This window comes from Oratosquilla oratoria, chromosome 27 (assembly GCF_046742065.1).
Source record: "Oratosquilla oratoria isolate Oo_2021 chromosome 27, ASM4674206v1, whole genome shotgun sequence".
Lineage (NCBI taxonomy): Eukaryota > Metazoa > Arthropoda > Malacostraca > Stomatopoda > Squillidae > Oratosquilla > Oratosquilla oratoria.
In genome coordinates this window covers 20300175-20317674 of record NC_134803.1, presented here as the reverse complement: position 1 = coordinate 20317674, position 17500 = coordinate 20300175, and the positions used below count along the sequence as shown (strand labels likewise).

At 36.9% G+C, this 17500-nt stretch overlaps 2 protein-coding genes across 5 annotated transcripts in view; one reads left to right on the top strand and one right to left on the bottom strand.

The window, feature by feature from the left end:
- Positions 1–17500, top strand: part of LOC143039929 (uncharacterized) — a 63585-nt gene that overhangs the window by 25803 nt on the left and 20282 nt on the right. For all 4 annotated transcript variants that reach the window (XM_076210329.1, XM_076210327.1, XM_076210328.1 and 1 more), the window contains exon 3: positions 5407–6045. In XM_076210329.1, coding sequence (XP_076066444.1) covers positions 5407–6045 — 639 coding nt within the window. The remainder of the gene's footprint in view (positions 1–5406; positions 6046–17500) is intronic.
- Positions 1–17500, bottom strand: part of LOC143039928 (uncharacterized) — an 82631-nt gene that overhangs the window by 50999 nt on the left and 14132 nt on the right. The window contains exon 2 of the mRNA XM_076210325.1: positions 8425–8770. The gene's annotated coding sequence lies outside the window, so the exon portion shown is untranslated. The remainder of the gene's footprint in view (positions 1–8424; positions 8771–17500) is intronic.

Here is a 17500-nt window from a genome sequence, read left to right as displayed (position 1 = left end):
CGTAAATAGCTGGAGTCCAGGAACCATTTTTATGGGAGAAAGTATACGCTGGACTCGACGTTTCGAACCCTGTCCGGGGTTCGTCTTCAGGGTAATACAGTGGTAGCAATGGAAATGTACATAAATAGGGGGAATTTGGTACACTGGGACAGGTCTCCACAGTAACCGTTATAACCCAACGCAGTTAAACCAAATCAAAAACACAAATGAGAAACAAATATAAATAAAACTGTAAAATAACAAGTGCAATACTTCCTTGAAAACATTCACCGAGTTTACCATAGAAAAAAAATATATATATATAAAGAAAATACAGTGAAAGTTGTAAGAAATTCAACCCGCTACCGATGGGTCGCACCACTGTGCACCCCCGTGGAACAAATGTCCCGCGTAGCATGTATTATCACGAATAAAAGAAATTGGAACAAGAACACAAAATCCATCAATATCATAAACATGCAAAAAAAGGAAGAGTACACATTGAAATAAATAAGAAATGCAGTGTGAAAAAATGTCCCCCAAGATTGGGTATAAAAGCTGTACGACGTGGCATGCCACAACGATACGCGGAACAAAAGTCATGTAACGCATGCCACCACCGTTAGTAAATTTCATAAATAAATAAAATTACATACATAAAAATGTTAACAATATTCTACGAAGGGTTGAAAAATTGGAAGAACTAGAGAAGGCGAACAAAAACTTAACTGATGAAATAGAAAACCTGAAAAGACAGTTAAAAGAAGTAAAGGTGGAGAATGAGGAATTGAAGAGGAATAGTAAAGAAAACAGAGAGGGATGGAAGTCGATAAAAGAAAACAGTAAAGTTGCATTTACTGATATAATTAAACAGCAAATGAGAGAACAAACTGAAGACTCAGTTATTAAAGTGATGAGACAGAAGGAGAATATAGTAAGAGACTTAGCTGACAAAAAGAAATGTATAATTATATTAAGAATGGAAGAGAAACATAACCCAGATAGAACCTCAAGAACCAATGAGGAAAATGAAAAAGTAAGCAGTATACTAAAATTAGTTCAGGAAGATGAACCAGAAATTATGAAGGAAATTGAGGAAAAATTCAGGCTCGGAAAGTATAGTACAGATATGACCAGACCAATTAAGATTAAATTCAGGTCACAAACGACGGCAGAGAATATCTTATCCAAAACAGGGAAACTAGCAACAAGTGAACAATATAAAAAGGTATGGATAAAAAGGGAAATGAATAAAGAGGAAAGAGAGGAAGAAAAGCAGAAAAGACTTGAAGCTAAGAAAAAAACGAGAGCAGAACGGAGTCAGAGAAAGAGAGATTCTATTGGAGAGTAGTGAATATGAAACTAAGGCAGTTCGACATACAAGAGAAAAACAAAAGGGAAACAGAGAACACAATGGAAGTGACAGAAAACTAAGAGTGTCTTACACAAATATAGATGGATTAATAACAGGATTGAATGAGCTGAATGATTATTTGAAAGAAAAAGAACCGGACATAATGGGAATTGTAGAAACAAAATTAAAAGGCCCACTACCACCCAACAGTGTAGGACATGATGCATATAATTATTGGATTAAAAACAGAGAGAAAAAGCAAGGGGGTGGAGTTATGTTCCTGACTAAGAAGGATATAAACGTGAAGGGTGTCATATATGGAAAGAATACAGTAGAGATGATTATGATAGAAGTGGAAGACAGAGATAAAAAGAGCAGAAAATTTGTGATAAATTATGTGCCTCCGAAAACAGCCTCATGGGAAGAGAGTGAACATAAAAGTATGTTAGAGGACACAAAGATAACATTAAATAAAATAATGGAAGATGGAGGAAGAATAGTTATAATGGGCGACTTTAATTGCAAAGAAATCTGCTGGGAAGAAATGACAGTAAAGGGTGGAGACGGCTCATGGGGAAACGCTCTACTTGAGATGATTACTGACCATACAATGACACAATGGATACAGGAGAACACCAGGTATAGAAATGAAGAAGAACCATCGAGACTAGACTTAATAATTACATCTGAACCTAGAATAGTGGACAAGATTGAATATAAAACACCAATAAGTAAAAGTGACCACATATTGATTGAACTGGAACTTAATGAAGAAAAATATAGGAAAAGAAATGAGCAATATAGAAAAGGAAGAATGATGTATGAAAAAACAAACTTTGATAAAATAAGAGAATTCTTTCAACAAGAAAACTGGGAAGAAATATACAAAGAAGAAACAACAGTGGAAGAGAAATGGAATATTTTGACAAAAATTTACAAAAAAGGAGTGGAAAAGACAAAAACAAGAAAAAGAATATGTAAAATGCTGGTACAACAAAAGTTGTAGGGAGTTAAAAGACAAAAGAGACAAAGCCTGGACCAGATGGAAAAAAGACAGAAGACCTGAAAAATGGAAAATATATACCTGTTATAGAAATGAATATGTACAAACGTGCAGAGAGGAAAAGAGAAAATATGAAAAAGATGTCATAGAAAAGTGTAAAGATCAACCAAATCTATTCTACAGATTTGTAAACAATAAACTGAAAAACAAACAAGACTTGGAGAAATTAAGACAAGAGGGAGTTGAATACACTGAGGAAATGGAAATGGCGGAAATTATGAACAAACATTTTAAATCAGTGTTTACAAGGGAGAACATACAACCTGAAGAGATTGAATGGAAAGAGAAAGTCCCCCCTATGGAAGAAATAGAAGTAACAAAGAATGAAATATTGACACACTTGAGTAATCTTGATGTCAGAAAATCGCATGGACCAGATGATATAGCAAACTGGATTCTGAAAGAATGCAGGAATGAACTGGCAGACAAAATACATAGCATACTAAACAGTTCCTTGAAAGAAGGAAAAGTTCCAGAAGATTGGAAAAAAGCAAATATAGTACCTATATATAAAGGAGGAAATAAAGAAGAACCTACAAACTATAGACCAGTCTCTCTAACAAGTACAATAGCAAAAATTTGTTAAAGAATTATCAAAAGTAGATGGGTAAAATATTTAGAAAAAAACAAAGTGTTAAATCCAAGGCAATTTGGATTCAGACAAGGACGATCATGCGTCACCAATTTAATATGTTTCTATTCAAGGCTAATAGATATAATACAAGAAAGAGATGGATGGGCGGACTGTGCATTTCTAGACCTAAAGAAAGCTTTTGACAAAGTACCACATAAGAAGTTGCTTAAGAAATTAGAAACTGAAGGAGGAATACAGGGAAAACTACTAAATTGGATGGAAGACTTTTTGAAAGAAAGAAAAATGAGAGTAGTGATAAGAAACCAGCACTCAAAATGGGATGAAGTAATAAGCGGTGTTCCGCAGGGAACAGTTCTGGCCCCAATAATGTTTGCTATATATATTAATGATATGGATGAAGGAATTGAAAGCTATATGAGCTTCTTTGCAGATGATGCAAAACTACTGAAAAGAGTGAAAACTGAAGAAGATTGTGAATCACTACAGAGAGACCTAAATATAGTACAGGAATGGAGTAGGAAGTGGGAGATGGAGTTCAATACAAAAAAGTGTAGTATAATGGAATTTGGAAAAAGCAAAAACAGAATAACAGGAGCATATAAATTGGGAGAAGAAGGAATAAAAAAAAGTAGAAAATGAGAAGGACCTGGGAGTCATTGTTATGAATAATATGTCACCTGAAAAACATAAATAAGATTTTTGGAGAAACTTATAATTTAATAAGAACAATCAAAGTTGCATTTACATACCTGGATGAAGAAATGGTGAAGAAAATCCTAATCACCCTGATAAGACCAAGATTGGAATATGCAGCAACGATATGGTCACCAAGTACAAAAAAATGTATAAAAAAAACTTGAAAGAATACAAAGAGCAATTACAAAACTGGCACCAACACTCTCAAAACTATCATATGAAGAGAGACTAGAAAAACTTGAACTACAGACACTAGAGCAAAGAAGAGAGAGAGGAGATTTGATAGCTATTTACAGAATCATGAAAGGCATAGAAATTACTGATAGAGAGAATCTGATAAAATGGGATGACAGAAATACAAGAGAACACGGAAAGAAAATAAAAAAAGACAGCTATAGAAGAGACTTGAAAAAGAACAGCTTTCCTCACAGAGTAATAAACAGTTGGAACAAGTTAGATGAGAAAGTGGTGCGTGCAAAAACAATACATGAATTTAAAAATAGTTTAGATAAAATGAGATATGAAGACGGGACTCACGAGCATAGCTCCCCTTCCCGTAAAATACAACTAGGTAAATACAAACAAAATCGGAGATTCCCCGATCTTTGGTTGACCTATTCCATGTGACGTGGGTCTTGCACTTCTGACTTTTCTCTTCATGTTTTGCTCTTTGTGGGACACAAGTGTAATGTTATAATGAATCACAATCGAAAAACATTGATAAAAGATGCCGACAAGAGATCTTTCGGTGCATGATGAGGTAATTAATCATTCGATCGCCTTGGACGGATATTTTTTCTTTTCATTGGCAACCTTTGGCGACATTTTGTTTCTACCTACTTCTACGTTATATCTACATCCTAATATCTTGGGGCCATTATTTTGTTGTCACTTTAGTATTTAGTGCAAGCACATTTTCAATTTTCATACCACCAATTGCCTTTACAATCTTAAAGACTGCACTAAGTCTTCCCGAGTAGTTTTTCGAGAGAGAGAGAGAGAGAGAGAGAGAGAGAGAGAGAGAGAGAGAGAGAGAGAGAGAGAGAGAGAGAGAGAGAGAGAGACGGTGAGAGAGAGACAGACAGACAGACAGACGGTGAGAGAGAGAGACAGACGGAGAGAGAGATACAGAGAAAAAGGAGGTTGGAACGCTTAGGCGGTTTTCGTATGTTTTGTTTCTTATATTTGGGAACCATACAGGAGGAGCACATTCCAGGTATGAACGAACCAGTCATCTATATAATTGGTTCATGATAGCTGGACTTTTAGAATAAAAATGCCGCACAATCAACCTCATTATACTATCTGCTTTCTCCGAGGCAGATATACAACACTTATTATGATTTAAACTTGTTATTGATGTTTATACCAAGATCCTTTTCTTTCTTTACATTGGTTATTTTTGTTCGAAATACCTTGTAGTTTTACTTATTACTATTTCTACCTATGTGCACAATTTTGCACTCCTGGATGAAAAGGTACTTTAACAGTGTATGCATACACATTACATTTCGGTCAATTAAATTTTTGACATTCAGATAAAAACAGATGAAACTCATTGAGATACTGCTAAAACACTCCAGTTTTCATACGAGTTTTCTCCCAGAAAAGTATATTCATTACGTAACAAATTCCTACTCTCTATTTCAAAAATATAATCTTAATAAATGTATTAATATATAATCACGATCTTCAAATAGTTATTCTTTACACCCCCAGGTCCACGACATATTCTTAGGTACTGTATACGGCACCTACTACTTCGGAGAGCTCTTGGTCATCCTCTCCTTCCTCTTCATCTACATCCTGGACGCGTTCCTGCACTACCTCTACGATCCAGGATCTTCCCATGGCCACAGCCACATGCCGCCAACGCCGCCAACGCCGGCAAAGCTACGGACACCGCCAAACCGTCCCTCTTCAAGGCCCACTTCACGTCCCTCTTCCATCTACAGAGAAACGGACATGGACAACTGGGAAACTTATGAAACAGTGACACTAACAGTCGATGCAAACTTGTCCACCCACTCCCTCAACGAGACAAAACTATCCACGTCACAGAACCACGTCTACACGTCCGTGCCCCAGCTACCTACGGAAGGCAAGAAGCTGGAGGACGAGGACGAGGACGAGGAGAAGGGTGAAGAGACGGAGGAGGAAGTACACAAGGAAGAGAGCATCAATGTGGGCACAATGATATTTTGCGCCGTGATCTCTCTGCACTCTCTGATGGAGGGAACCGCGATCGGGGTGCAGGACAACATATCGACATTTGTCACCCTCACTCTCGCCATCATGGCTCATAAAACTATTATCTCATTCTACCTCGGCTTTAAAATGATAACGACGTACAGTAAGGTGAGTTCCAGTGCTGATTTTTTGAGTAATTAATACATTTCCGTACGCAGTCATTTCCTGGTCATTAAAGTAATTTTTGTCAATAAAACTGTCAGTACGACAATATGGTATGCCAAGGGTCAACTTCGAATGTTCACAATATTGTGAACACTTTCACACTAACATACATACATTCTTACATTTATGGACACTTTCTGTACATATGAATACTTCATGCACTGTACATGCTTACACTAACGGACACGTGTTGTGTGTGTGCATGTATAATTCTCCACTGTCTTGAATCACGTGTTGGACTCTTGATCGACAGATATTATTCCCCCAGATGAGAGCTTATAGCTCATATATGATCCAATATATGGGTAATATTGTGACCTTACACACACACACACACACACACACACACACACACACACACACACACACACACACACACACACACACACACACGACATCTTGTTCACAAGAGTTGAAGTACCGGCTTGCAGTGCAGTGATGCTTTTCAGCCCTGGGCGAGGACTTGAACTCAGTTCGCTGAATCAGCGGTTGAGCGCGGTACCACTACACCATCAAGCCGTGTGTGTGTGTGTGTGTGTGTGTGTGTGTGTGTGTGTGTGTGTGTGTGTGTGTGTGTGTGTGTGTGTGTGTGTGTGTGTGTGTGTGTGTGTGTGTGTGTGTGTGTGTGTGTGTGTGTGTGTGTGTGTGTGTGTGTGTTGTGTGTACACGCGCGTGCATGTGTTCTTAACCAAAGAAAGAATGCTGGTACTTCGCTTTGCAACTTTTTATTATTATTATTTTATTTTATTATACATCCATATTTTTTACGGGATAAAATATTCATCGAACTGACAACGTGGGTATACGTTTGAGAAATATATTTTGTTGTTGTTGCCTGCTGTTTCCATAGCAATCGACAACGCAACGCTATCATTATTCAGAGGTGGAATATTTTCTGGGACTATTCCAGTCTAAAGTTACCTCTACACAATCGATAATGCTACACATTAATCAGTATAAATGGCAACCAGTAGATATCCGATGTTTTAGAAATGCCGGCGTAATTATGACACCTACAGAACTGACTATAACTGATTATAACATCTAATCTCTTACCTGACTGAAGTCTATTCAGTGCGTAGTGTTGTCATACAGAACCAATAAAAACAGTTAAAGTTCGAAACTTGGCATCGGATACAAATAAAACGAGCTTACGTCAGAAATTTCACGCGACCGTTGAAGGGCGACGCGACTAAATGGACGCAGTGGTCAGTAAGTGCTTGTGTTCTAGTCACGCTTAAAACACCTGTAGCTTTGCACACATTGAGGTACCATATGTGAATTACTGCCAATCCCGCCGGGATCACAACCAAGGCAGCTGCGAGGGTTAATGCCTTCTACAGGGAGGTGCAAGAGTCTCACAACTACGCTCCAGCTTTCACATCACAAACACCTTTTGCTGTTACGCGTTTGACACATCTTTCTGTAGACTTTTTACCTTAAAAGTTATCATCTCGTAGACAGGAATATAATAAATACTACTCGCCGACAAAATTTATGGTTGTATCGTAAGAACTATGACAATTGCTAATAACTGTACATCACCTGTTCACTCGCACGTGTGGATTTGTGTGATAATAGTTTTAGATTATTATGTGTTCTAACATCCCCAACACTCTCTCTCTCTCTCTTTTCTAGACGTTTAACAAAAATAACTAGCTCAAACAGGTTACATACCGATGACGTTATCCAATTTTGAGGAGGTTTTGGCCGTTGGATAATTGAAAATAATAATAATCACCTCAATAACATCTCGACTTTACGTCTCGAGGGAAAAAGTAAAACAAGCGTGCACACGCACTCTTCCGTACGTTTCTTGTTATTCTTTCAGTAAACAATAATGATAATCGTTGTTATCGTGAGTTCCACTGACTGTGAGTCGGCAGCCCCACACTGACTGGCAACGGTCCACAAGCCCTCCCATAAATCTCCGAGAAGAAACTGTAGATTGTAGTCTGTGATGTATTAGTAGAGCGTAGTTTTTGCTACAGGGTTGTGGTAGTAGGAGGAGGGGAGCAGTCCCCGGTTTTCAGCTCTACTCGTGTCATGGACTAGTTTACCAGCGCTTCTTTGTAGGCAAAGTGATTAGGTGAAGATAGAGTTGAAATTGATATTGGGCCAGGTCTGGAAACCCGCGTACCAGCCACTAGGGGGCCTGCACCTCCAAGAAGGCATTCGTACAATAAATGAGTAATTAGATGAACTAATACATAATACTTGTGTAAATAATACAAGAGATAGATGGATGGGTAGATAGATAAATAAAACTCAAATGGAGTGGGATTTACATTACTATCTAATAAACAATCTTCCATCTCTTACCTAGCGGATGTCTTGATCTAGTAGCGTGACACACTGTCTACCTTCAGCAGCAAAACTAAATTGTCAGACGTTTGTCACAACAAAATCTTTGAGTCATAGTGTAGGGGATATGACGTAATCTTAACAGCTCTTGAAGATTTTTTGGATTTCAATTTGCTACACGACGTGTCGTATAATCTGATAACAGTGGCAGAGGCTAAAGAGATTACACCAGGAGGCGCATAGCTACTGCCGAAACCGTTATTTTTAATCCATGCACACTCGTAACAACCGTCACAATGTTCAGGTGATGCAACACTTCATCTCATTCTGGCGACAGCTACCGAAGGACGCACCGAGTTCTACTCTGAAAATGACAAGGCAAATGTTGTAAAATGAAAGTCGGAATCAGCAACTAAAGACAAAAATTAACGAAGTTGAATGATTAATGAGGACACCAGTGGACGACGTGAAAGTGGTTAGGAATACTATGATTACGTTAAATGATCAAATTTTAGTTCAGGGAATACTGATAAACGGATTTGACAAGGCAGTCAACGAAGTAGATCGATTATATGAGAACCAGAAAAGCGAATTAAACAACTTAAAAACGTATATAAGACAATACTGAGAGGTGATAATTACATAATGGAAAAATGACAACATGATTAGTGGGTGAAGGACTTATGAACAAAGAGGATGTAAAAAGTTACGTGAGGAAGGCAATATCAGACTGAGAGAGATTATGGATCAATAAAAGGAGAAACTGGAAAAAGTAAAGAAATAATACTAACAAGAAAGACATGCAAGTAAGAAATGTAGCAGATAACCCATGTGTCACAGTTTTGGGATGGAATAACACATCTCGACCATAAGGAGAAATACTACATAAAATTACGGGAATTGTGTAAGTGGTTATGCATAATGACTATGAGTGCAAGACAAAATTGAAAAACTGTTTCGGTTAAGTGATATCTGTAAGATAGGTTCGGCCGATGAAAAATATTTAAATCATCAAATTAAAAGACAGTAAAAGAAATAAGCAACGAGACAAGGAAATCTGCAAAGTAAATTTTAAAGATCTTTGGGTAAGAAGGGATGTAACAGAAGAGGACGATGAAAAAATATGATATTTACAAGTAAAACAGAACAGAATGGGTGGCAACGAAATAATTCCCAACCAATTCGACAGATTATACTAGGAAGCTGGGACTGCCCACATTGGAATGAAGAAGAGAAAGATGTGTTATAAAACACATAGAGAAGATTGATTATGAGAATCTATTACGATGAGACGAAAGAATAGCAAGAGACAGCAAGACACTTGAGAAAACAGGATGCTGAATAACATTACAAGATATAGGTTTGTGCACATATACAGTGTCTTGTGGAATACATTAAAGAATAAAAAAAAATCCATGTGAACAACATAAATCAGACATAAAACGATCGTACAATTAGGCTCCTTCCGTCATCAAGGAGGGGCCAAGAAAAGAGGGAGGGAGGGATGGTGAATGGGAGTGGAGTGTGTGTGGGTAAATTAGGAGGGAGTGGATTTGTGCCTTTGACTTTGGCTGCCTCCCTTGTAAGGGGGTAAAAGCCGTTGGTATATGTACCTGTATGTATATATAAAGATCATGAGAGTAATTAGGCTCGCTATTTCTCTTTGATAAAAAAAATCAATAATAAATCGTCAAAAAACAAATAAAAATGGCGTTGTTTAATTTCTAAGTTAATCAAATTGATCCCTTACGACAAAATTTGTCATGCTGTTACGATTTAAAACTAACCTACCTAACCTAACTTAACCTCGGAGAAGCCTGAAAGGTCAACTGGGAAGGTTTTGTATTTATTCGTTGTTATTTCATGTATGAAAATATAACTTAGAAGTTGGAACACTAAAATGCCCGTTTTTAGCATTTCATAGTTTTGATTTTATCCAAATAGCATGATCTTAAAAGTGTCTGATAGCAGACGAACTTTTCAATGTCGTAGTTACATTTTCTACCGCTAGGGCAACTGATGACGTAAGGTTTATTGTTTGCATTCTTGGACATGGCCAGCGATACGAAAGTGACTTCATATCATGTGAAGAAGATTGATCGGATTTGGATGCCAAGCTTCATATTTACAGGCAAAACTTTCAAGGATTCATAAATTACAAATCGTTTTTATCTGTGATAAGTTACAATAAAACATGCCTATGTAGCAAAGAGAATAGAGAAATCATTTGACTGAAGGGGAGAGGAAGGCTAGCAAAAGATACTCGCAGACATGTCTATAAAATTCATTGCAATAGGTAGTGGTTGCTGTGGAGGAAGATAAGCCATCAATCATATGCCTGGTATTGTCACCATGGTCACTTTCACATTCCATCTTAATTTCGCTGGTAGTGGTACTCGCAGAAGGTGAACATTCATCATAGGCATTTCGTAACAGCTGATAAAATCATTACGTCCATATCAGTACGAATTCCTCCCTCCTGGTCCAGGATAATTAGGCTTTAACTCCTGCAGGGGTGGTGGTGGTGAGGGGATTCCACTTGCTTGACTCTCAAAAAACAGACTTTAATTTGGTTGACTCCAATTGACAAGACGTGGCCATAGGCCTATTATGGAAGCACTTGTCATCATGGTCATGCCTGTCACCCTATGTCATGATTGTTCCCCTAATCTTCTTAGGGCTAGCCCAAAAATCGTTAGTCAAGCTTAACCATGCTTGTTAACGATTGTCAGTGACAGCGTAGATAACTGGCCTACATATACACATGATACAAACTGATACACCTACCTCCAGGCGTTGTCTTTTTTCAATAAAAGTGCTCCTTCGACGGCGTTTGCTTGCCGAACCTGGGGTCTTGTCGATGACAAAAACTGTCGGTGTTGCATCTTCTTTTAGAATGGGATTCATGTTAATTCCTATTGACTCGGCAAGGCCCGACTGTTGTTGTTTTTTTTTTCTCGAAATGTTTCGAACAGATTTTCGCTTTCAATCTAGGCTTCTATGACTCGTACCGTCTGCACCGAATGATCCTTTTTGAGCACAGGATCTTTCGGAAAATAATTAAAATGAAGTCCATCCGAAGCAGAATGTTTCGTCGAATCACTGTTACAATTTGCGGCGACACAATAAACCATTTTCGAACTAAATACTTGATAAAACCTTGCTAACACACGAAATACGACGGATCACAGATCAAGCTAACAGTGCAGAACGACGTTTCATAGTGCACGCATATGGATGCATCAGAATGTAAACAGCGAGGTTGACGTTACAACCTTGCGAGAATAGCCGAAGATCGGCAAAGGAATGTTCGTCTGCTACCGATATTTTGATAGGTCTTTTTTTTTTTTATCACATTGCGTAATAATTAGGATTTATTTTTGGATTGTTTGATAAAAAAAGTGACTAAACCATACATCTAGCAAATATTCACCACCTCTTTGAAAACCTTCTCAGTTGACCTTTATATGAAATATCGTGATATCGATGTCCTCTTGCTTTCTCCTTCTCCATTGACAGATTGGAAAAAGTACACCGGCGAGCCACAAAACTAAAACATATGAATCTTTTTCCCTAAAAAAGTGTAGACTCAGAAGTGTTTAATACAGGTCTTAAGATTCTGAAGGGAATTGACAACATCAAAAGTGACAAAATGTTCTCACTGAATGAGAATCCGATAAGAAATAATGGTCTCAAACTGTCTGGAAATAAATTCAATTTGGAAGTGGGTAGAAACAACTTCGCCAACCGTGTAGTTATGAACGGAATAAACTCCCTGCAGAGGCAGTGCAATGTAGTTCAGTTCGAAGCTTTAAGATTCGTTTAGACAAACACCTAAGCATGATGTTGTAATGACTGTCATTTATACAAAGGCAAAGCATGCCGACAGGAGACCTTTTGATCCATATCTAGGTCGGATGCAAAAAAAAAAAAAAAAAAAAAAAAAAAAAAAAAAAAAAAAAAAAAAAAAAAAAAAAAAAAAAAATCATATTAATAATAAATTAAAACTATAACAATGTAAATAACAATTAAAATACATAAATAAATGCATTGGTATAGTTGAATAACAAACAAACAGGTAAATAGTAAATAATAAATTGACATATAACTAATAATAAATGAAAATCAGACAGACAAATCATAACAAAACAAAAACAAATAATATAACATAAATTATAATAATTACAGCATCTTACTTAGGTATTTATCTAAATGATTCTTAAAGCTTCGAACTGAACTACATTGCACTACCTGTGCAGGAAGTTTATTCCATTCATTAACTACACGGTTGGCAAAGTTGTTTCTACCTACTTCCAAATTGAATCTATTTCCGGACAGTTTGAGACCATTGTTTCTTGTCTGATTCTCATTCAATGTGAAAATTTGGTCACTTTTGATGTTGTCAATTCCCTTTAAAATCTTAAAGACCTGTATCAAGTCACCTCTGAGTCTACGCTTTTTTAGGGAAAACAGATTCATGTGCTTAAGTCGATTTTCGTATGATTTATTTTTGATATTTGGAATCAGTTTTGTGGCTCGCCGTTGTACTTTTTCCAGTCTGTCAATGTCTTTAATGAGATTCGGTGACCATACGGAAACAGCATATTCCAAATGTGGACGAACTAACGATTTATATAGCTTGTTAATGAGTGATGGACTTTTGAAATCAAAAGATCGCGCAATCAATCCCAGAATCTTATTTGCTTTCTCAGAGGCTGAAATACACTGCTTGGATGATTTGAGGTCGTTACTGATAATTACGCCGAGATCTTTTTCACTATCCACTTTTGTTAACGAATTTCCAAATAACTTGTAATCGTACTTGCTGTTATTTTTACCTATGTGCATTACCTTGCATTTACTTGTGTTAAATTTCATTAGCCACTTTTCAGACCATTTTATATTATCTTTTATTATTTGTCTGTTTATCATCATTTGCTTGATTTTCATTTATTATTAGTTACCTGTCGATTTATTATTATTTACTATTTACCTGTTTGTTTATTATTAAACTATGCCTATGCATTTATTCATTTTATTCATTATGGATATTATTATAATTCTCATTTATTTATTTATCATTATTATATTTTTTTCCGCATCCGACCTAGTTATGGACCAAAAGGTCTCCCGTCGGCATGCTTCGCCTTTGTAATATTTTGTAATCCTTTGTATTGACAAAATCTGGTGCACTAATGGCGTAAAATATATACAATATAAAATGAATAAATCGATAAATAATAATAATAATAATAACAATAATAATAATAATAATAATGATAATGATTAATAATGATAATAATAATAATAATAATAATAATAATAATAATAATATTAATAATAATATTAATAATAAAATAATAACAATAATAGTTACAAAATAAAAATACTAATACTAATTATAACAACAATAATAATAAATAAATAGAAAATAATAATACTAACCTAATCTAACGCCATCGTTATTGTTTCCAACGATTTATTGTGGATAGTTTTGAAATAAACGCGTCTCGAAATGTATGGGTTTTCTTTATAAATTCAATTATGCAATTATTGTTTCCAACGATTTGTTACTGAAAGCAATTTCTTTGAAAAACATTCGCTGAAAGAGAGAAGAAGAATAAAATGAAATAGATTACTGTCCAAAACCCAATAAATAACAACGTATTTTAGTCTAACGCTGCTTATCTTCAGCTGAAGGACGGGCAATGCGCTGTGGTCGTCAGTTCTTTCTGTCCACAAAAGTTGTTCTTCATCTGAATAAAAGTCGTATGGCGATGGCCAGAAGGAAAGGTAGTTAAGTATGCCATTGGTCTATCCAAGACCAGATTTTCAAGGGACAACCCCAATATTCAGTTGGAAATGCAATCTACATATGAGTCTGGAGGTAGAGGGGCGACATCGCCAATACCTGATTTTGAGTAAAACGCGTTCAAAGTTGAACTATCGATACTGGACATTTCTCTTGACTTATTACATCCATGTTTGTATGCATTTTATTTGTCTTGCCTAGCCATATACGAAAAAACGAAAAAACAATAATGTTGTGTTGGAAAAGAAAATCATAACACACCAAAATTTGCATACCCCAGTATGCAAAACAGTTATGAAAATAGGAAAACCCAATTTTTTTAAACTTCTTTATTCGCCATAAATACACTATGAATTTCATTGTAAACCTAAACAAAAATTTTTTATGAAATTTTATAGATTGGCAATTTTAACATACCACACATTTACAGTATTTTCCCCTCGGTTCCCGATGCAAATGGTTCATAGATTATTGCCAGATAATTACTACAAACACTTACATCCTCATTTGTGCAGTGAAAGCGCCGGTAGAAGCATGGGGGGGGGGGGTAATCATAATCGATGATGTCGTCATCCGGGTTGTCCTCTTGCTCCCCGGTGGTGGCGACGTCATCTTCCAACAAGGACTCTTGTCCCCGACGAAGGTCATCGTAGAAATCCTTAAATGATGGGTGAACATAGTGACTTAGATCCATCACATCTTTAAACTTCTCTTTAGTCAGCTTGATTGGCTTCTTATACAGTTGCTGAAGAGGTACACCAGGTAGGAAAAACTTTTGAGCATCATACTCGCTCTGCTTCCCCTTTTGCAACTTCACAAAGGTGGGCTCACAAGTCCCATAACCATTCTTGATTTTGAAGCCTGCCTTGTTGTCAGAGTTGACAACAAACATCTTGGCATCTTTGAAGCCAGACCCTTGCACCCTGGTTTTAGTTACATGCGCCTGTTGTGCACCAAAGTCAAAAAAGTTTTCTTGTGTCATCTTGACACAAGATATTGCTTGGCCAGTATGTGGAAATAATAGAAAATGGATTTCTCGATAATTTTCTAGGGCTAACTCCAAATTATTGATTTGGCGGTGTCGATCCTTTACCACCGGACGCTTCATATGTTGTGTGATGAAGTACGAGCCGTAGAGATCAATTTTTAATTCACTTATCACAACAGTGCCCAGTGTCCGCTATCTTGCTTCCCTTTAACATATCCCCTTGGTTATCTATACTATTTACGGTTTGTAGTTGTATTGGCACCCCTGTATGGAAAACTTTGGCTCTGACACACACTCAGTGCTTGTCTGTTACATCTGTTTACAGAATACGTCCAATTTCCTGAGTTGTAAATTGAATCTATTCATGTTCTTAAAACTCAGCACACAAGTAAATTACTCAAGTTTTCATTGTCAGTAGAATTATTATATCTTAATCACATATGCATTTTTATTTTATTGTATTCGTTTTGATAAGATCGATTCCATTTATATCGGTAAAACTACTGGAAGTTTCGTTTTGCTTCCTCGGCCAATGAAACATTCCTCGATTCAAAAAATTGAAACATCAGCTGTTAAGTAATGTCTTGAGGGTTCATTTACAAATAAGATAATAAATATATTAAGTATATACTGACATTAATAAAGGACTACATTCTTTGCACATTGTTGTTCTGTTAACATATTTTCATTTGTAAGAAATAGGTTTTCTACGGAATAGAATAACTGTATTTAGATCATTTTTTGAAGACCCAACACCGAAAGATATATATGCAAGTTCGGGTGTTGTTGTTGAATGGTGAGAAGTCATACCAGCTTTTGGTATGTGAAGTTGCAATATCATTAGAGTCTCCCAGTTACGTGTTATGGTTGACAGTACCTTTTGGGTGGGATAGTGGAAGGGAGGCGGTCTATAGTGCACTGATGACTCGAGACCCTGGCGTTGTTTAAATCCCTTACCACATGGGTACCACATAGGGGGGCGCCCAGTAGCTGTTGTGGAAGCACATGATAACAAAAGGTTCATCGTTCAAGGTGGGGGGGGGGGTAACGAGATGAGAGCTTTGTCATTTACAAATGTTTCACCGACCTATCACTGTAACAAAGGAGGCAAATTTTTTTGGCCTTGGCTATGGGTAATTTTGTCACCCCAATAATAGAGTAAGAACTTCACCGGGGCGGGGGCCATACAAACTATTGCTAAACATGTGAAATTTCCCTATGATATCAAAGCCCTGAAGAAAAAAAAAGATAAAAATAAAATCTTATCCGTCCCAAGCTTAAATACGCAGCGATATGTGCCCCACGCAAAAGGACAGATATACGAAAAATTAAGAACACAGAGCAGGAAATACCATTCCCATATCTAACCCCTCCCTTCAATGTCTTACCACGATTACACCACCTCTTTATCTCTTTACACACACATACACACACACACACACACACACACACACACACACACACACACACACACACACACACGCTGCGAGTCGTTACTCCAACTTTCGTGGGCCTGGGAGTTGTGTGCGTGCGTGAAATGTCACAGTATTAGCATATATATATATATATATATATATATATATATATATATATATATATATATATATATATATATATATATATATATATATATACATACAACACTGAAAGGGTCCCAGTGACTAGAGATACATTTTTATCAACCACAGTGCACTTTAATTCTAAGCCATCAACATCGGAAATACCGTGGAGGCGCAAGTAGAAATTGAAACATAGTACGCCCGAGGACTCGAACCAAGGCCAGTACGTGACAAGTGCTAGCAGTGACTTGACCACTACACCATCAAGAGAGATATAAGTTGAGCGCAATTTTTCTTACATATATGTATGCTCGAGTTACACTTACACGAAAGTTTTGCGTTCAACCCATCTCCCCTATGATAGTACAATTGGTAAGTATACGAACGCGGGAAAATATTTGTACAACACTGAATGAGTTCCAGTGACTAGAGATACATTTCCCGCGTTCGTATACTTAACAATTGTACTATCATAGTGGAGATGGGTTGAACAAATGCTTCAAAGAAGGCCAAGAATCTGTCGAAAGTGATCCACGTTCTGGTAGGCTTTCAACAAGCAGAACACCCAAAAATGTTGAACGTGTGAAGACTGCAATAAATTAAAATTGGCGATTGACAGTCCAAGAATTAGAAGATGATTTTGGTATCCCGCGAACAAGTGTTTCAGAGATTTTGACGGAAGATCTTGGCATGACACGCATGGCGGCAAAATTCGTCCCGTGTCTCCTAACCCAC